The following is a 23,701-nucleotide window of genomic DNA, read 5'->3' as shown; positions in this document are numbered from 1 at the left end:
GACCTTGGCATTTTTATTACCGTTGCGGTCGAAAAATATCGACGATATTTTTATGGCTATTAGGCCTCATCTTAGAATAAGTACTCCTTCTAAAACGTGTTTGCTCGAGGTAAAAATGATAGCTCTCGGGTGCAGAAAACTGGCGCCAACGCACAACCGCCACCACCACTACCGCCACTACCACCGGTCACCACAACCCTAAACGAGCGACTACCTGTAAAACGTTGGCCCAGGTTAGTTTATTGTGTTTAGGTGTATTATGTTATATTATGTATATATATATAAGTATACATGTATATATTTAATATAATATACGTTGGCGTAAGCATTGTGTAAGAATATTATATTATGAGTGTTTGGTGCCGATTTTTTTTCTTTTTTTTTTACTAGAGAATCGGTACAAGTAAAAGGATTAACTCCGTGGGAAACACGGCACAGATTAATGAGAGTCTATTAGAGGTCTATGGAACAAAAAAAAAAAAGAAAAATAAAAAATAATGAAATAATGAAGTAGTAGCTTCGTGTATTGTTTTCGACTGGACCGCAGACGACGAATCGTGATAGACGACCGAATGATATTTGACAATGGAATTTGGCATTGTAATACAAAATTAAAAATAAAAACAAAACAAAAAATTGAAACATTTTTAGGCTCCGAATTTCACGCTCATTATTAGCAATAAACGGTTGTGTATTATAATGTTATATATGTTACTTTCACTCCCGTGCCAATAATTCGGTTCAATAAAAAAACAATATATTTTCTGCTCTCGTTAAGAATCCATAGTCGATATTTTTGTTGTCTTTCGAAATTTTAACAATCAGTAATTTCTAGTTCTCCAAACAGTAAAAACATACCTATATTTATGTTGATCTAATTAGATTATCGTGATCTTCCGTATAAGACAAATTGCGTTATTAAACCGAAACGATCCAGTATTGAGCACGAGTTAATGGTTTCGGTATGTCACGAACTTCTCGGGAGGTGGTTGTTCGTCTGCTTTCTTTCCGGCTTCCCCGTAGTAATGTAATGAACCGAAACGTGAATACTAGTGATTTTATTGTACTCCCGTTAATTTAAATCACCCAAAATGTGTAATACGAAATATCTTAATGCAACCAAATGTCTCAGGCTACAAATAGGTATGTAAAAACAAAAATTAGAAAATTAGTGTTTTTGTTATGTATCTTTGCATCATATAAATCCAATAAGATAAAAATGTAAAATGACTTGCACTACTGTTTAAATAACTGAAACCTGAACAACTGGCTCGTTCTCATTAATCATGTCTTATACAGACAAGCGTAAATCTAATTTAATTTTAAATTACTTCTTTTTATATGGATATAAAGTTCTATGCGATTTTATTCCTAGTAATAAATGTGTATGGTAGTATACTGCACATAAAAACGCGTAAATGCACACGTTGTTTTTATTCCGAATAAGATTACGATTCAGATAGTGTAGTTTTTTTGCACGCAGAAATTCAATATCGGAAACGAGTGTGTACCTACTAAGAACATGAATGTTGCTCTTGATTATCAGTTATGCAAATGCATGGTATTATATTGCGTGTAACAGCGAAAGCATAATTAATGTTATGAAGATAGTGGGAGTAGAACTATTCGTAGAAAAAAACTAATTTCATTTTTAATGTCTTTCTTCGGGTCGGAAATACAGAAAGGGGAAGGGAAACGATGATAAATTATAATAATACGTACGAGAAATATAATAATTAACAGGTACTATTATGTAAAAAAAAAATCGTTACTGGACCACATCGAACAAACACAGTTTCTCAACCGGACTAGGAAATTCTACAATAAATTCTTGTAAACGGACAATTCTTTCTTTTTTTCCTCCCTGCAACAATATAATTCCCATTCATGTATGCGCATTTTGTTGACAATTTCCTACACGTTCTTGCAGTCTGGTCACGTTTTTTTACACAACTGCATTAAAGCCGGTACCCCCCAGACTGGTCCTAGACGGGTATTTTATTTTCCCTACCTTATTTTATAGTTTTGTACACTCATCTTCAATCCGAGCACACCGATTCAAAGAACTATTGCACGTACTGCAACTGCTATTGTACAACAGACTATTTCGATAATGTCAAGTTGCACATATCGGTCGAATACGCGATAATACATATGTATGTTTTATAATTCATGATGTGAACAACATGTAATTAAATATAAAATAGTTATGTAAATAAACGGAAAGCATAAAAAAAACCACATTAATAAGTAGTAACAATATTAATGTAAATCAGTTGTTGTGTTATTTTAAAAATAATTGTATAATTATAATTAGGTTATTTATCATGAGCAATCCGGTAGTATTTTATCGAATAAAACATTAGAAAACATATTATATACTTGATTAGAATTTGGAATACTTATTTTGGTGGGCGTTAGTTAAATATAAAATAGTTTGAATATTCAAGATTATACAGACTTAATTGAAAAGTACTATAAATATATTACATTTTATTACTTATTACTTTCATTTACTCTATTTATATAACAATATTACTGATGATGACATTGAATCACATAAATACGTTACGATATAGGCAGTAGGTATACAAAGATGATTAATGTACAACTATTAACCTACAATTAGTATGAAAAATCTAGAATAATGCAAATTGTTTTGTCAATTTACAATTGTGAAAATTTTTTGCAGTTACTACTTATACCATAAAGTTACGTGCTCATAAACATGATAATATAATAAATGAATCCAAACATTAAAATTAATATTATTAGATAAACAAATATACAAATGATAATAATTTCTGTTAATGTGTTATTTATTTGTTTATTATAATTTACTTAACAAAATGTAGGTATATTTTAATAAGCACAATCACGTATACTTATATTACATATTATTATAATATTATCTGTCAGACGCAGTGCAATCAAATTTCTGTGGGATTTTATTTTTATTTTAAACGATTGTTTCCACGTACAAACGAATTAAAAGAAGTATACCTATGTTCAGAAAAAAATTTCTACTTTACCCTGAACGACATTTTAAACACGTCTTATTGGGATCGCCCCTCCCCCCCCCCAAAAAAAAACATGTGCTCTACTCTCTACAACAATATTATAATATGTTCCCTAATATTTATTTAAAGTTGTTTTGATAAAATAATTAATCAAACTGTGTTCGGGATGCGGTACGCTTACACAGAAACGGCCAACAGGACTTAAAAAATTAAAATTACGTGACGGGTTGCCCTCGCTCGTTGTTACGTTCGACTCCGAAGGTGGCGTTTCCATATGTGTGCTTTCACCTGGATATCGTCTGCATCAAATGAGCGAGTGCGCCCGCGCCAGCTGTAATAATTCGCGTCGCATCCATCATAACGCACGCGCGTTCAAAAATCCAAAAAGGGCGGCGTGGAACGAGAAACCCAATAATAGCTGCTCGTCCATTTCCATATTAACGAAACGACCGGCGGCTAACCCCTCACGCGAAAATATATCGCTTCAATTTCCTTTTCGTTTTTCCTCCTTTACACTCAATATATTTATATATATGTATTATTATGTCAGTGCGTGTGTGCAGTATTTGGCTCCTAGTTATATATCAAAGTCGTTTTTTTTCACCTTAAATCTATTAGACCGTTGCCGTCCTGCGTATAGGTTTCGTATTTCTCTTTTTCGGGTCTGTTTTATATTTATTATTAAAACGATCGCTAGAGACCCGATGGACGTTTATAAAACGCTTTCGGTTAGCTATAGGTACCAGCTACTTTTCGTCTATAACGGCTCACGAGTTGCCATGTTATTGTTATTATTGCTACTGAGAAAATGGTTCAGCTACGTTAGAGGTATTTTGGGTTGTTTTTTTTTTCATATATATTTTTTTTGCCCTATAACGTTCATCGATTAAAATTGTATTATAATATTCAATCAACGTTGATATACCTATAAATACTATAAAGAAAAAATAAGAAATAATTCAATTTATTAGTAAATTAAATTATCGCACACAATGATTATAGTATTACAATGTTCTAATAATATATGCATATTACACATATAATTATTTGCCTATTGACATTGAAATTGTACTAATTATAATAATATGCATTATACATGTATGTGTAACTAAACTATAGTTTATTACTTATATTAAACGTTCATTTTTACTAAAAATTAAAACATCTTCATTGTATTATAAAGACGCATCCAGTATTTTATACTTTTTTTTACTTACAACTTACATGACCTTAATATATTATAATTGTAAACTTCCGCCTCAGTCAAAATATAAATATTATAAAATTGCAAATGTTATTCACACATGAGTCATGGCACACTTTTTATAGGAAAAATGCATCTTGTTAGGTTTTAAATGTATTTAGGCAGAACAGAATTAAATAATGTTTTATTGTACCGTAACTCCTAAAACATATTTTTATTTTATTGTATAATACAAATTACAAACTAACATTGGGACGTATATTCTAAATTAACGGTTTATAATAAGTAAATTTTTAAAACAGCGTCTGTTTGAATGTATATTTAATTATTATTTTTACTTAATTCTTATTTAGATTAAGTATTAAACTATAATAATAACATCACGAATAAATAATAATCTATTATAATTATTTCCTTTAATGACTCATTGCATTCATTTTAAACGTGTATACGTGTTTTCAGACACCAAAAAACTTTTTTTCTTTATTACCATTTCCTGCAGTATAGTAGAAAATATCGAATTCCTTTTGAAGGCGGTGAGTAAACCTTTAATATAATTTCGATACCCTTTAATCTAATCCTATTAATTTTTTTTTTTTAATTGAATTTTTATTATAAATCCTTCACCCCCGTACCGGATATAAATGAGCTTATGAAAACCTTAAAAAAAACCGTCTGACATATTCATTTGCCAATCATAATACTGACGCGTATTGTATTATCCACCTACTGACAGGTAGGGTTTCATTTATACATGACAGCGTTTGCAACGTGTCTAATTTTTTTTGTATCTTGCAATGCAGTAGTGACTACAGTGGGAGGATTGTACAAGAAGGTATAATGTTCATTATAATCTAGCAAATTTATACAGGGTGTAATGATGCGCAGTTAAGTTTTTTATGCATTCCCTCCAGCAAAAATACCTAAATTTAACGATACTAATTAATGTTTGCCTCGGTTATGTGCTTGCTTGGAAAGTGTATTCTTACGTGAGAAGCATATCTTTATACACTATGCTAAACGTTTTGAATAATGATTTAGAAAAAAAAAATACCCAAATAAATAGTGTAAATATTAAACGCATAATGTGATGGTAAGAAACAAACTTATATGTATATGGTTGAAAAGAGGAACGTGAGACTCCTGCGTCGGCCACCGACTAATTGCCGAATATGCGCCGCGGTACAAGCTAACGATCTCGTTTGATTGATGTTGCTGCACATTTCAATGTCCTTGCCGGTCTATGTGTGTATACATTATTATCATTATTACTATTATTATTATTATATACAGTACGAATAATATTCGGTCTCGAAAGAAAGAAAAACGCCGCAGTAAGAATGAACTAGACGACCTCTGAAAATCGAATAACGTATACGCAAGAGCTAAAAACTACACAGCGCCCGTGTGTGTATCATTTTATTAGAAAACAGTCAGGATTTGTAGTGCATACAGCCGGCGGGTCGGGATAGAAACGCCCCGGAGCGACTCCGGAACAGAAAATTTAATAATAAAAATAAGTCAAACACGGTGCAGAAATTGTATTCGGGAGGAGTTCTGGGAATTCTGTTTGTTTTTACTACCACCCCCGCTCGAGGCCTTTGCCTTTGTGTAAACACCAATATCTTCAATGCCTTTGCCGCTGTATGTGCTTATTCGACGGTGAAAAACGCGGAAAAAATTGTCGAGAAAAAAACGTACAGACTTTTTTACAGGTCACTGCGATTACACGGTTTTTCTTTATCTCTCTATCTGTATTTTTCACTTGGAATTTTTCGAACCGTAAAGCTTGCGTTAAAAAACACCTATGCGCGCTTTCGTGTCGGAAGAGCACACCCCCGTGTCCGGTGACGAATGTGCCGTCGTCGCGTAATCGACCAAGACGCGGCCGATTAAACGAACCGTTGCCTGTGACAATGTATCGAATTACCTCACATGAGAAATTATAATCGGTCTTTCTAACTAATGATGATATCACAAACGAATGAAATGTACGGTGGAGACGAAAATTGAGTTGATACAATTATATTGTGAGTTACAATTTCGATTAAAATTACGTCGATCATTGTAAATATTTTGATAAGATACAAATTATATACCTATTATATATGCATTATTGTTTTTAAGTTAAATTGCGTATAAAGTAAAAAAACTTTTTGTGAATGTATTTGTGCATATTTATATACTATTGAGAAACTATTAAAAATTAATAATTTATTAAAATAAATGATTTTAGTTTATATCAGAAAAAGTATTAGGATCAGTACTTATTGTCATAAAAAATATTCGTTTGTCATTTATTTGACAGTTTCAAATGTTGTTAATTCAATACTATGAGACAGAAGTAATGGAAAAAATAAATAATATAATATGGAAAAAAAATATAAGATGATGTTATCTGGGTTGTATTTTTTTTCTGGATTATATAAATACGAAAACACGTTTGAGTTTATTCATTCTTTTTTTCGTTAAAATTGTCAGGTGTTGGCGAATCCAATACCCACGAGTATTTCGTCGTCATATATACATAACCAAACATACCCTTGGATAACACCGGCAATTTCTCTTTTGGAAACCGATCATCCATACGGGAACATTTCTTTTTTTATAAAAAAAATCTATTGCAAACAATAACCGTAGAAAAAATTAACACTACCTTTGCGTGATATAAAAATAAAACCGTGAGAACTCGTTTTTTTTACTAAAAAACCAACCCCAAAATATATTCCTAACTTGAGTAAAAAAATCTCTATATATATAATATATATACGTGTATAATGTATATTATAGGTACCGTTGAATTAATAATACTAAAAAAAAAATATTTTTAACCTGAATTAAACGATTCCCCCTTTAAAAAAATCTGTACACTATTAAATAGGGACATTTTTTCGTGGGAATTACTGTTTTTTGCGTAATACTGGATATTTTTTACGCTATAAAAATATGCCGCCGTTTTTTTTCGTTTCTGAGGGAGATTGACCCCCTACCGTAGTATACGTAGGTACGGAAATAACTTGATTTTAGGGTTAAAAAGATAAGTGGTTCCGGATTTTTTTTTTTTGTGAAGTCCCCTAATTTTTTTTATAAAAACCAAAAAATCGGAAGGTATTGTTCGGGATAGTATTTCGAATAACAGGAAAATATGAAATATCATTAAATACATTCAAGATCAGCTGTTTATCATTATTTATGCGTGAGACTTTTTTTTTAACCTTATACAGATTTATAAATTTTTCGTTTTTCTTGTATCATAATACAAGTAACCTTATATTATATTATGAATTATAATCATCTATCCATTGATAGACAACCAACGACTGCATTAACTATACTGAAATGTTATAATGTATAATATATAATTTATTTAATTGTAAATTATAAATTATACTTTAAAATTAAAATTAAACGCTAACGGATATTAAATACGTATAGGCATAAATAGTTATAAAAAATTTATTTTAAAAATAAAAATCATTTATACATACACACTAACGGAAATTTTGTACCCAAACGCCATTTGTTCGATTCCGTTAATAAAAATTACCAATGATAGACGGTTACCCTATTAACATAATGTGTAACCCTTCCCGACTAAAACAGCCATTTTATTCGATCCCTATTTTTTTGTACTCAATATATAGACCCCATATACAAAAAACCATGCAAGACCAATCGGGTTAACCGTTTTAGTAAAATGTATTCGATGTATTCGTTGTGTATTTTCCGTTAAACATTCAACAATCGATTTTTTTTAATAACGTTTTTTACCCCCTTTTCTTAAACCTACTTATCTTTCGCGGTAAACCAGGTTATGCTCACGTAACATTTCTTAGGTTTCATTCTACCGTTTATACATATTGTATATATCTGCGCCAATGTATCTTTAATGTCAGACACACATGTCATGCCGATTGTGATTGCTCTGCGTACACTGTTTGTGTGTGTGTGCGTGTTATGTGGGGGGTAGTATGATTTTTACCAAGCACAAAAAAAAATGCGAAAAAAAATAATGCAGCTGTGTTGATTTAGAAAGAATACATTCGATATTGCGTGCATATAAAAAAGACCAGTAGGTATAACTCAGCACAATGGGTCCATCCTAAAAACGCATATATCCGTGTAGAACTTGAATAAAAAAAAATCCTGCGTGTAAATCAAGACAGCGTTTTTCACGATTATAATAGCAAGATAGCACGGGTGCATGCTTATAAACTATCATGATGTACAATGTAAGAAAAAAATCAAAACAAAATACGTAATCGTGACAATAAATTATTAGGTAGGTATATAATTCTTACAATCCTGTTTATTGGTACGTGATGAAAAAAAAAATTAATTAATAATAATTTTTACGAAACAGTATTTACGATATGATAATGCGTCATTTCTTCAAAATATTGTTACGTATTATAATTTAAATAATAAATAGGTACCTCTATGTAATAACTAATAAATTAATATTATAATTAAAATCATTTTCAATCTTAAAATTCGATAAAAAAAAAAGTACGGTTGTTTTGTATTTAACATATTATGTGTTATGCGTATATTTTATGAAATACGTCATACTGTGCGGTCTAATTATTTCTATCTATATTCCTATTACGTGTTAATTATTTTACACGTTGGCTTATTAGTGAATTGTAAGTAAAATGAAAAGAATGTGTTAGCAATTTGTCGATCAATATATATATTAGCGAGGAATGAATATGAATGTGATACGTGTGATACACACGTTGTGCACAAGGATTACGCAATAAAACCTGTGTTGTCAAAACAGCGCCCAAGAAAAATAGCGGTCTAGCTATTCAAATAACCATAATAATAATAATACCTATAATGTTATTATTATTCTAATGAAGCCTATGCGTATAAGTTGATCAGCGAAACAATTAAGAAAGCGCCGTGCCGTCGGCACACGAACAATCGGTACTTATTGCGAAAACCCATACGCTTTGTCCCACGGTTAAGACAAGAACTAAGAATATAAAAACATATTAAAAATACGAAAATTACTTTGACTTTCCATTTTATAGTGTTTTGTATTCTGAATACATACGATTTCAAAATAACTTAACAGTAATCAATAAATAACAGGTAAACCTCTCTGTTAATCTTACATATTTCAATTAAATCTTTTTATACCAAGGTAAATTTTTACAGTTTATATTATTTGTATTATTGTATTAAAAGATATCGTTTATTTAAATATATATTATAATATATAAAATATTCATGTATAAATATGTTTGCTTAATGTATTTTCAATTTGGTATTATTTAAAACTTCAAACACTGTAGTACGAAGCGTTAGACTGGTATTTTAATAGAATTAAATTCAGAAAAGCTATGGTCAAAGAGAAAAAAAACATATGACATCCCTCTTCTACTCCTATAATCTCACAATATGTACTCGTAAGTAAATTGGGGGAGGACACGAAGAATATATATATGTATATATCATATATATGTGTATTCAATCATCGGACGGTTTTTTTAACATACCCCTTTTTCCAATTCACTGGCCTTTGTATCCACGCTATCTGCCCTTTGCCATGTCTCTTCTTATCTCGTATTATTGTTCCTCACTGACCTTTTGAAATTCCTATTTTCCATCTTTACTCCCTTGGCTGCTTTAGATTATTGAGGGAACACTGAACACACAAGCACGAATTCATCGTTTTCGCTCTATGCCCAATGTTTGGCCGCCGAATTATTTCTATTTACATTTCAATCGGATTTAGTTCAAATTATGTGACTGGTTTTTTTAAACACACGCATATATATATAGTTGAGTAGTTGACCTCAGCCCTTTGAAAAACGTCAAAGGCTGTGTTCGGAATTCTGAATGATTTTTTTTTATCATTTCGAAATCGAACAAAACAAAAGAAATAAATTCACTTCCTATTATTTATTTACCCTGTACTCGCCAACAGCTGTTAAGGCCAAGTGGTTGTTTTTTTATACTTTTTTAGCTAGAAAATAAACTCCTACTTGGGTAAATGGGTGCGAAATTGAAAGGCACTTAAAGTAAAACTCTAAAGAAACGTGCGAAAGGGTCCGGCCAAAATTCGATTACGGTGGACAATATAAAAAACCTATAAGTCTGTGTATAGAACGCATTTTAGGGTTGGTCAATGGCATTTAAATTACGTTTTTTAAGCGAAAGATTGAATTATTTTCGTCTTAACGTTGAAAAGTTCACTTAACACGAATTTGTTGACTCCATCAGTGAACTTTATTTCGTTAATACTTATTATATACTAACTTTCAGCAAATAAAAAATAAGTAACATTATTATAACAGAAATTATTTTTATAAACTTGTTGTCAACTTTATTTGTTAATCACCATTTTGTTTTTTTTCTTTGAACTACATAAACCAATCAGGTAACGAATTACCATATCGTCAACCCTTACAACACCCCTTTTTGCATAACGGTTTTTATAGGCTACTTTTGCAAAGGGATACCATTGTTGCATTGTGTACTTTGAAAAATCCGTTACGAGAAAAATGTTGTTGAATTAATGAACCTCCCTTTAATTTTTCACTTCCTCCTTAGCATTCTAACACCCCGGGATCTTAAGTTTATAATACATAATTTTTTTACAAATACATTTTTCGATGACAAAAAAGGGTGTGCATTTCGACACAAGCACGTGACGCAGGTGGTAAAACCAACCGTTTTTTACCCTTTTTAACGCAGGTATATGAAAATGAATAAAAGAGCTGAATAAATAGCTCGAGCCAATAGGGTGCTTTTTTCACCCCCTTTTGAATAGAAAAACAACTACTGCGCATTAAATTCAACATGTTAAAAAGAGAGTAGGTAATGTTACACGTACCATATAATATAAACAATTTCGCTATTCATTGATTGAAAATACTGCAAAAGGGTTTACTGCTGGCACAAGCTATGTCGGCATGCGTTACTTACATTCAACCCTTCTGTTAAATATACAGGTAATAATAAAAAGGGAAATTTTGTCACGTGACACGAGCATAATAAAATATTGAAACTAAACGTGATCTACCATTTTGTTATTTGACATCCTTTTTAATAATTTTGATATACACATAAATAATGAAATAAATGGTGTTGAAAACTTAACAACAATTATTCGAGTGAAAATAAATTAAAATTTTATTGCAAAAATAAAAATGGTGAATTATTATAACTAGTTGAATTTTATAAATTAGTTATGCACACTTTAACACACCTGCTATTGAAAAGAACGGTCTATAAGTAATCGAGAGCTAGAATAAAAAAAAAAAAACAATGAAAATATCTTGAATTGCATGGAATACACAAGAGGTGGGCCTTGTAAATGTAGACATTGCAAGGATATCGGTAGTATAATTTTTTTTATATATTTATGTTAAGGGACTATTGCATTTCAACAGCAGGTGTTACGAATCTCTGATTTATATGTGCAGACATGCGAAAAGCGCATAAAAAAACAAACGAGTATGCGAGGGTGGCACATCTTGTAATACGATGAAAACATGCCATCATAAACTCGTGCTTGTGTATCATTCACCCCTTTTTATATTCGGTCATTTTTTTTCGTTTTAGGTCTCTAGTTGTTCAGATTTTCTCCACCGTTTTTAGCCCCTCTACATAACGATGTGTAGTAGTTAAATGGACTGAACGATAAACCCAAGTTCAACAAGTATTATTATTCTGTTTGAGAATAATTTTTCGTATAACTAAATAATTTTTAGGAAATATTATTTTTATCGATAATTTCGTGTGTTTTATTGTACATTCCCTAATATTCATAAGATCTAATTAAAATATTCTGTACTTTCTAGTGACTACATTTTTATGATTAGGATTAAGCCATTCTAATGTTTTTAAAGTAGACTGTTCGTTAAATAAGTACTATAAGCAAGCGTGCGGATATCATAAATAAGCTGTATTTTGCCAAGGGCGAATGATCGTGTTTAAAAGGCGTGAAATGAGTAACGTCGCCATATTGTGACGTGGGGGTCAATTTATTTTATTTTTTTAGTAGTAAAGAATGATTGCTATAAAAAAATAAAAACGATTTTGATAAAAACCGGAAGATAACTTACTATATATAAGCTATATTATGGTACTATTGATAAGTAAAATAGGTACCGACATCAAAGGAAAAAGCATCACGTAATAATATCATATAAATTCAATTGTAAAATGTTTATTCAAAAATAATCAGCAGGATACCAAGAATTTTTCGAACGTGTAAAGCCGTATGAATTGAAGGATTGCGTGCGGATTTACAGGGTTTCTCAAATTGTTAATACAATTATTAAAATGTTCCATTTTTATATTTTTTATTAAGTATGATTTGATTCTATTATTAAATTTGTCTAGTTAGCGTATTTGTTTATAAAAAATACGTAAAAAAAATAATTATAACAATAATCATTGTATAAATTACTATCAATACTCAGTATTTATATTTTACTTCTTTCAATATCCTCTTTGAATAAAACATTAAGTGTTTTTGAAATATGAATCACTGACGTATGTTACGTGTGTCAAACACCCAAACTGTGTTTCACGTTAAATATTTTGTGATGGTTTTTGTATATTATTTTGTTCAACGAGAATTTTGAGATACAATTGAATGCATCGAGTAGGTAGAGAAACTACATTTTAGGTAGGTAATAAAAATGTGTAACGTTGTATACATACACAAATAAAAACCAAAAATTTTGATCGTAGGAGGGGATAACATTACATCGAAATTAGGCCCAAATATATTTTTGAATAGTATAGCAAGTTAAGTGTTTATGAACCGTCCGATCCGTAAATATTGTTCCTGTAATACACGCGTGTTTTATGTTAATGACTAGTATTAATCGAAATAGAAACGATGGAACCTTTTATTGAAATCACTAAATATTTTTCTTATCCGAGTAAGTTTTTATTCTTTATTATGACTAGGATAACCTAAATAGTAAATATTATTCAATAAAATGCTTACATTTTAGTATTTTGCGTATACGAATAACAAACAAAATTTAAAAATTTAACTATCTATTGTCAAATATGTAAACATAAACGTTATTGACTCATACAATCATGTGTACCGTTCAATCAATGGCAAGTATCCAATTACACGCTGTTTAGCATAATATTTTTGTTAGGTATATGATTATGTGTTAGGTATAATAACTGTATTTCCAATTTTTAAATCGCTTATAATTTAAAACTATGATAGTTCGCTTTCTAAGTTACTTTAAAATAAAATATTTAACTTGGAGAAAGTTTTATTATAAGGAATATAAATTATTCTTTCCTAATACGTTTTATTTTCTTCTATATTACGTGACCAATCATAGACACGAAGTCGATACTTATTGCTTGTACGATTATGATAACTCTACATTGTTTGTATCGTATTATAATATAATATGTTGTTTTATTTTGTATTTTTGATTATTGAATTTAATAAAATGTAATACGAACTTGTCCGTAGGTCTTTGAGTTTCTAATTTCCATTTAGAAAAATTTTATCGTTTTACTTATTATATAATATGTTATATAGTACTTACAATTTTGTCACAATAAGAGTAACTTTATCATCGTTTAATATATACCTACTCGATTTCAAGATGACGGAACTGTTGTGCACATGTTGGTTCTCAGTTTAGGGAATGAAGAACTTTCAACTAATGTCTGAGGTAGGGGAGGATAGATATTTATTATTAACGGCCTTTAGAGTTTGCCGTTTGGGGTGTTTGGAAGGGGCTGATAACTTGTACGCGTGTAGTAGTGGACACCATAATGAAATAGTTAATGGGAAATAATTGAAAAGGGAGTTTTGAAGAGGGAAAAGAACTATAGTTTTTGTCAACTTACTGAAGAAAACTGAAGTATAAAATATACTTGGATTTAATATATTATACAGGTTAGGATCTTACCTGTTTTTACATATAATTATTATATTATTATGATTTTTAAATTTATTACAAGGAAAAATAAAATTTATTTTTATTTTAAGAATATAGTTATGGTCACGTTTTTCCACAGAAATTATTATAATACAGGAATATCTGCAGGTCAACGTGTATAGCGTAAGGGCAGTCTTTTGTCAGGTGCTAAGGTGTATTCAAACTATTTTCAAAGAAATCGCTCTTTCTACCTGGGATACAGACGAAGTGGTCAGCGCTGGATTAGCATATTATAATACATAAATAGTACGCGCTGCACATGTGTCGGAAGATTATAATATGTACAATAATAAAATATACATTTTAAATGTCCGTATCGACCCTGAATCGGCATTTTCAAAACTGCTGGTGGTATTTTGTATGATGTATATTTTAACAATGAATGGTAGCCTGGTGTTATTGGAAATATATAATGCAAAAATATATACACACACACACAAACCATAATACATCCTTCCAATTTTAATACCCTACTAAATATTATAAGCCACACGCGCGTGGAATATGTATACCGCCGAATATCGTGATAATCCGTGTGTTTGAAATATTTTGTTTAATTTACATATTGTTATACACAGCCTAGTTATGGAAGTAGTGACCAGAATAAATCAAATATGTATTCCTACGTTTTTGGCCAGCCGTATAGATAAGAAGGTGGTATTATTTTAGCCTTTCATTTTTAACATATACTATTTATTTGTTTAGGGTGAACCACTGAACCATACTTAAATTATTAAAATAGTATTCGCAAATACTAAATTTTATATTCTTTTTTGATGGAAATTCAAATTATATTTTTTGTATTTTGGCCAGTTTACTGCTGATGTCTATTTATTTATTCATATTTGTTTTTTCATAAAAAAAAACCAATTCAAATTATTCTCCCTTCAGTGAATGATTCAGACTACAGCTCACTCGTATATGCAAGATTTGCTGACCCCTATATTATAGCCCGCCCCCGAGCCAACATCTGCGATGTATTGGGGAATATAATGAATATACGTGCGGCAAACATTCACAGAGCTGTATTACTATAATGTATTCCGTGTACATATATCCAGTTTCGAGACAAAAACTACCCTCATTTTTGGGGATTTTTCGCCTATATGTATATGGATTACGCATGCACGGTCGCTCTTATTTGCGAGGGTATTAGAATATGTCACACACAAACAACGATCAATATCTAAATGAGTCATTCTGCGAGTTAGTGAAATCAAAAGGTCCTTTTGTATATGAGTAGAATAATTGTTGTTCGCTGTAGACAAGCTCAAACCTAAAATTATTTATAGGTACCTTACAAATATGTCTATGATCAGTACATACATTTATAAACCTATAAAGCTACCTTAGACATTCTGCAATAATATGATTAGTGATTAATTACAACATCAGTAGTATATAAAATACCAAAAAAGCAAAATTTCAATAACATTATTTGTGTTTGTAAAATATTGCAATATGACAATATTTTACATTTTTTTTTGTTGTTGGGTCAGTATATTTTAATTATTATGACCTACAAAGTATGCTTATAGTTATAGGTATATTATTCTATTATTTTATATTATTTTGTGTATTTCGTATCATATTATGTTATACCTTTAAAATTATAAATGTGTAAACATTTTTTTAATTTTTATAGAAGTATCCAATAAAACCTAACATTTTTCATATTAATAACTTATAAATAGGTTTTATTTTTATTACTTTAAAAAGTATATTCTTTTAAAAACAACATTTGATTTGACGTTGAATATCCACTGTCAGTAATTCAGTAATATGTGTAATAGACGTGGTCTTGAATTTTTTATTGGGTTAAAGTTGCGTATACGATTCGTCAAATTTAAAGACAGACTTGATAGACAGCTCCACCCTGTTGTCAAATGTACATACATACTGACCGCAAGGAAATTATTAATTCATATGGCCTTGGTATAAAATTCAAAAATGGAATTTCAGAGATAAATTGACCAACTATAACGACTGACCGTTATTTATATTTAACTGACTTATTGGACTCGTTCGACAGACGCTTTGGTGTATAAATTTAAATTTTCCATCACCTTTCGTGTTTGTTTCCCCTCAAATAAGAAGTCCCCTATAAAAAAAAAATATAGTCCACTGAGGTTAAACGTAATAAATGGCCATAGGGTGTTCGGGTTGTCTTTTTTGGCGCGTTATACGTTCGTATAAATAAGACACATCACTTCTGACTAAATCGCACTTTCGAACACGAAATGTCACCCTGGGGAATACATACTACTTATGGCCTTTATCTTTTTTCACTCGTCTTGTATAATAGTTCAATGTGTTTTGCGAATCCCTAAGTCTTTCTTATGAAACTCGTGAATGTTCATACGTTCGTTGTGGTCATTTTTAGGTATAGGAACTGCTATTAGATTTTTCATGTTTTATTTTCAACGAGTTTCCATTTGTATTAATATTGTGAAAACGTGATCAGAGTTATTGTCAGATATGAAAAAATGTATAAATAAAAGTTTTTCTTTACTATACATTTTATTTTATATAGGTTTGATATTTCAAGTCCATCGGGAAATTAAAAGTAGAATTTAGTTTTAGAAATTAAACGATCTTATTTATTAACTTTGATCATTAACGAACTTGAATTTACCCATGGGAAAATATATCTCGAATTTTTCCTTAAGAATATTTATATATTATATTATATACATATTGTTATATATATATAAAAATAAGTGATATAGATATATAATTGGAAATTGTTAGAAATATTAAAAAAAAAAGTATAGCTTCTGATATCACGTGCTGTATTTTGTCAATAGATTACCCTTCGTTTATAACCGCTTTGGTCACGTCCCGTAACAATAGGAAATGTGTGTATAAATCAGGTCCTTGTATAATATCTCGTGCCGGCTCTATTCAAAAAATCTCGACCGATTCCCTTTAGGCAGTGTACGCGCGAAGAACATGATCACAACACAACACATAGCACGAGCTCACAACCCTTTGAGACAGACCCCTCTTTATAGCATGAAATTTAATAGTGTAATGATAATAATTTTCTTTTTCTTTTTTACAGGTACTGATGCCGAGAGTATTAAAAGTGCCAAGTCTCAATCACCAACTCCAGAAGAAGGTAAGTTTAGAATTACTTTTATCTATAGATTATGTAGATTGTGTTTGGTAAGTAGTATACACTACTTAGGTAAGAATATTCTGAATATTTTGTAACATGTTTACTTTATACAATATTATACGTAGTTACCATGTATATTTTACATACTTATAAAATAATGAATTTGATAAATAACAATGTCGTATAGTGAATATTATACAGCTCATCTGGTTTAACCTCGATCATAACATCAGGGGTCAAATTCAAGTAATGTAAAACCATATAAGAGGGTGAAAATGGGGTAAAAAAGATTCGCTCCCTATATTTCTGCATATAATATAAAAACTGCACATAGCATAGGCTCAATTTGTGTGCTCGTGAACCCGTAAAACTATATTTTTGGCTTTAAAATCAACCCCTAATCGTTTATGGGAAAATATTTCTTTCGTGATTGACATTGAACAAAATTTATTTTTCGGAGTAAAAAGTACAATTTAGCCCGCATATAGGGGTAAAAGTGATTCAGCAAGATTTTCATTTGTGTGTAAAGATAATAATACTTACTAGTTTTAAAAATGTTCAAAACTTGTCCTAATTTTAACATTAGTGAGTACACTTAAAACTATATTTATTTTATTTATATTCAACAAAACTAGACATACGGGCACCAGCATAATTAAGAGAGGATCTGATATTACTGATTGGTTATAAAATCTGGTGCAACCCTCAATATCAATGGTCATCACAATTCAGCCCTAATTATAATAGGATGTACCTAGTCATGTAGATATAATATTTATAGTATAAAAAAATTACATCTGTATAATCATTATAAATCATGTTTAATATAAAAATAAAATGTTAACATAATGTATAATATAATCTGTTTTGTTAATGAAACTATAATTTAAAGATTACAACCGAGTAAAATTGAAACGTCAGTAAATCTAGAAAAATTGTGTTGGCTTTATAAATTGGGCGTGTGTACACGCATTCAACGGGTTAAAAAAGGGTAGTTGGAAGCCATGTTCAAAGCGAACCCTCGTTTGCATAACTAACCAATTGCAAAAGTACATGGCTTAGATGCGGGGTTAGTTTTTTATAATCGTCTTTTATCCCTGCACACGATTCATCATCGGCCCAATCATGATGCTGTATTATAGAAGCGTAAATTATTCGATAATCATTTTTTTAAACCCTTTTGTAAAAAAGGGTGAAGCTCGTGGCAAACGACACCCCTTTCGTGCACGAGCCAAGCTACAAAAAAAGTATTGTACATCAAATGATTTATATATAAATTGAATATACTAATGTCTAGTATGAAGCTTGTTAAAACTTTAAAATCGGTTATGGAACGATTTTTTTTTTCATTATAAAACTATGATTAATATTATCTTTTGTGTTATAGATGATAATGGTGAAGAGGAAAGGGTGGAAGATATCGTTGATCACAGCGAGGACAGTACTGGAAGTGATTTGTTGCTCAACTCAGATGGATCACCAGATAGAATTGGAGCATTAAACTTGGTAAATTTTAATGAAGTACATGTTATAGATATAACAAATAAAAATATTCACTTCACAACTCCCACTAATGACATTTTTTATGAAGCGCCTATATAGTTGGAAACATATTTTTTTTAAATAATATGATATACCTATTTCATTTTATTACTCATACATTTAATAACAGCTGTGTATTCAAATATATAGGAAATAGCACATTTGAATATATTTCACTATTTGTATTTAAAACTGCACACATTGTGCATAACGGCATTACGCTAGCAGGTTATCTATATAATTTAATTCGTCAGCTGTACTTAAAGTAAAAACAAAAATTTGGATTTAGTTAGACAAATCTTGCAAAACTCAATAGTTATTAGTTATTATAATATCGTCGATCGAAATATCTTTACACGATATTAAAATATTTTCGATATTTAAAACTAATCGTATTTATCACAAATCGCAATGATTGTTCGTGAAATGCGCTTACAGATTACGCCCACATTGTGTTGTATAGGCACACAAGGTACGATGGATTGTACGTTTATTATGTTTCTCAACACTTGAGCACACGATATCATAACAGGTCGCTCGGTCGCTGCGAATATTACGGCGTACCTACCTATAATATAATATCATATTATGTACCTACCTATGCAACATAACCATCGATCCCGCGTGTGTACGTGTACCTATAATAACCGCGCGCACGCACTCGCCAACAAAATGTGGATAATAATGATTGTAATATTAAAACGTCACAAGAACAAAAAACGGGCTTTGCTCGCGGTTTAATATCACGTGTTATGTATATAAAGCGTAGTCGGCCATAAAGTGTCGGGTGGTGTTTGTTTTACGCCTTGTCGTTAGGTGTTTTACCGGAGCCCCGGGGGACGTGCGTGATTAGAGGCGCACAAACTGCTGCTACCCGACGATTTAATAAATTCCACGCTCGCCACTAATTACGCATAGGTATCCGTTTATAATTTCTCGTACAATAACGCTCGTGCAGAGAAATCACGACGGCGGTTGTAATAACGACGCGCGCACAATATGTTTGACGTTTTCTATATATTGTGTTATAGTAAACACACACTGACGTGTGCGCACACATATACACATATATTTTCATGTATAATATATTATAATATCATATCCCATATATGATATGTATACTGCATTACTGCGCTCATGTGCAGGGGGCGTTAACCCACAGGCTCGATAATTATTAAAGTCGTTTGGAAAAAATTATCCTGTGAACGTACATTTTTCTCTTGCGTTATATTCGGCTCCACAGTCTATATTTATTTCTAATGTGATGTATTAATAATTTTCGGACCTATAACATTATACGCACAAAGCACTTATGTATAATGTATATTATATAATATAATATATGATATGATATATACGCGAATGGTAATTTTCCACACTCCTAATATTAAATATATAAGTTAGACGGTGTATACATATTATTATACGCGTATAGTCTGATCTGTTTTCATTGTATAATAATACGATGTCTTATAGCGCTGTAATGTATTCCGAGTGTCCGGTCAACATGCCTTTGATATACGCGTCAGACTACTTCCGTCCGAATATTTAAACATTTACAGTCTATTGAAGATTATACATCGATAGGTTTCCTATATATATTATACATAATATGTGTGGCTCGAGGCTATCTAATATTCGACCCTTCTTTAATATAGTCTAGCTCAAAAAGAGTGCGAACTGCGGTCAAAATAAGGGCCCGACGTATGCTATTTAAATAAATAAAAAACTCATAAAAGGCACAAAAAATAGCCCCTTTCGATTTCAGCAAACATGCTGTGTGTGTTATATATAATATATGGGAACTCATCGAATATGTATCCACAATAAAACACACATATGAACTGTCTTGCACAGTTACACACATAATATAACTTATCGAATCCCATATTATATTATATTATCCGCAATTTATATACAATTTTATTTTTTTTTACTCAACATCCAAGATTATATGCCGCATACGAATTTAAAATTCAAATTCGAAATTTACCATCTTGAATTTCCATTTGAAACATATACCTACGATTTTGTCGTGACACCGTATTATCATTTGTTTTAGAAATCTCATGAGTAGAAAAACGACAGAATTTTGGCCGATAAAATAAATAAGAACGTAACAGTAATATTAAAATTAATCGGAACGAAATACAAATGTATACCTATATTATATAGACACGCCAACACGATAATTCAAAAAGACTACGTCTGTCCGGTCGAATTAAATATATGTTTACTACTCCTTCTGTATGTTTTTATACGACCAAACTATATATGTATTATGCATAATATTATCGTTGTCCTGTATTATATTATGCTTGTCGCAGACAAGAGGTGTGTTCCGCTTACGTATATACTCGCGCATCTCCACACTATATTATACGATTATACGAATTTTGGAAAAATCGATATTTGTGGGTGGTGACTGCGGGGTGAGTGGGTATATTAGGGGAATGATTATTTTTTTTTCATTAGATCTCGTCGAAAGTTTGGTGTTAACCACCGCGCCGTCGAATGCCTTACCTCCTAGAGCGCACGTGGCCGCCCATCCCAAAAACAACACCGCGCATCGACGAGGGAAATAAGTTATAATTAAATAAAAGGAATTTTGACAGCCGTCATATATATTCGCGCTCGCGCACACTCGTATAAAGACATCGTTCGTTCGGCGAGGCAACGAAAACAATGACACACACTCACACACCCGCCGTATATACCTACCGGTTGATAGGAATTGATTAATAACTTTGGCGAAACGCGTAGGTACCTATATAGACTCCTCTGCGCCTCCCCCGCCACGTTGTCAACGCCTGCCGTAATAAGGCCCGAACGTTCTTCCTAATGGCTTTTCCTGGTCTCGGTAAAAGTCGTCGGTAAAGATGGCGGCGATGGCAAATTATTATTTTCGTCGAAAAGGTTTTCTCTCTCGTCGCCGTCGGACGTGTCAATTATTATTATATATACACACCAGTATAGAATACACTACACTTCCTACCAGAATCTATACTCACGTATATATTATACGCGTATTGTGTATATGTGTGTTTTTAGAGTGTTCAGACCGTAGTAAAAAAAAAGGTTAACATTTTCTTTCAATTATAATATAACGTATATAATTCATAATTATTGTCCTGTAATTATTTCTTTTATAAAAAAAAATTGGTAAATTGTTATTTATGTTAGATTTACGTTGCTTCGGGAAAATTTGTTCATCAATTATTACAAACACCCAATTATTATCATAAAATAAAATCGTGGTAGGTTAGGATTTATTAACTTGAGTACTTCGCTGAACACAATAGTAATAATTATAGTTTGCAACCGAAGCAATCGATTAACTTGGACTTTGGAACAAGTCAATAATAGCAGCATTTAATTTTAATTGTAGAAAAATAGCTTTGGTTATTTAAGAATAGCGTTGTAACAAGACGGATATACCTATTACCTGATGCTGGAGGTTAAATTGGAATTCATAAAACATAATTGAAATTTGTACCGTATTCTTATTTTTAAAATCTGAGCACCCTAACGTGCGTGCGTGCACTGTTTTTCCATCCGTATCGATGATCAGTAGTCGAGATGTATTCGCGTCATAGGGTTTTATTTTTTTTTCAAGATATTAATGCGCTCGCGGTATCTTTTTTTGCAATTAACACGCAAAAAGATAACGGGAAAAGTGTGAAACCGTCGAGATAAAAATAATAATAATAACGACGATCGCGTGCCACCGACGCGACGCGTGTACCACCTATTCTCCATACACCTATATAACGAAATAATGAAAAAAAACTCGATAAAAACCTGGCAGCCGGTGTTCGGTTACAAAAAACAACTCATAGTTTTTTCGGTGTAAATAACTAATATGTGTGTGTGTGTGTTTATTACGCACGATAACAATAATTTCGTTATTTTTTTTCTCGTATTGCGCTTTTGCCTATCCATCCGAATTGTCTATCGGATACGACATTATTGTGTATATTGTGTTACAATTTCGTACATTATACACATATTATTATATGTAATGTGTATCATTTTGTATACTATTATTATTATTATTATTATTATTATTATTAGATCGCTTACTTACCGCCGTCGCTGACCTCGTCTAATGTCACGTATCCTCCGCCGTCGCGTTTGTCGTTATTTTCCAGTTTCGTTTTTCCGCGCGTCGTCGTCGGTCGCCCGCACGTTATCATCATATACAATTATTATTATAATATATACACAATTACACTTATTATAATGCGAACGACGACAGAAACGTTTGTAGACGAAACGATCGAAAAATCGTTCGACAAATCGCCGTGACATTAAATGTATACACACATGTGTACCTACCGCACGACGACGGCACGACGCACACTGACGACGATGAAACTTTTGTGCGTAACGAGCGAGACGACATAGCACACGGGCGGCCAACTTTCGATGTCTTTTTTTCGTTTTTCGCGCCAATACTCGCGTAACCGCGACGACCGACCGACTATAATGACGTGTGACTCTCCAGCAAAACGTTTTCCACTTGTCGTTTGGCGTATTAGATTTAAATTTTCCGAGAAATAACAGTGCCCCCCACCCAGAAATCACCAAACTCTTTTTTTGTTTTTAAAAAAATAATAATAAAACATTATTATTTTGTTTAGTTTATTTCTTCAGATTGCGTTTCCGTTAATCGGTTCGCGTTACTCGCGATAAATATTTTCACACAATTAGGTATTTGTTTAAAACCACGAGTTAGCGTTTATTATTTTCAAAATAAACGTGATCGGTACATTAACTATTATAATATAATATGGAGATTTGGTTTGTTTTTTTTTTTTTTTTATTTCTGTTTGAGTAAGTCCGACATTCGAGTAATTCTATAATA

The 23,701-nt window shown here is 31.4% G+C and overlaps 1 protein-coding gene across 1 annotated transcript in view; it reads left to right on the top strand.

Moving 5' to 3' along the window:
- Positions 1-23,701, top strand: part of LOC132922057 (POU domain protein 2-like) — a 39,956-nt gene that overhangs the window by 12,152 nt on the left and 4,103 nt on the right. Inside the window, exons 3-4 of the mRNA XM_060985371.1 lie at positions 17,236-17,292; positions 18,680-18,798. Coding sequence (XP_060841354.1) covers positions 17,236-17,292; positions 18,680-18,798 — 176 coding nt within the window. The remainder of the gene's footprint in view (positions 1-17,235; positions 17,293-18,679; positions 18,799-23,701) is intronic.

This window comes from Rhopalosiphum padi, chromosome 1 (assembly GCF_020882245.1).
Source record: "Rhopalosiphum padi isolate XX-2018 chromosome 1, ASM2088224v1, whole genome shotgun sequence".
Lineage (NCBI taxonomy): Eukaryota > Metazoa > Arthropoda > Insecta > Hemiptera > Aphididae > Rhopalosiphum > Rhopalosiphum padi.
This window is presented reverse-complemented; position numbering and strand designations above follow the sequence as displayed.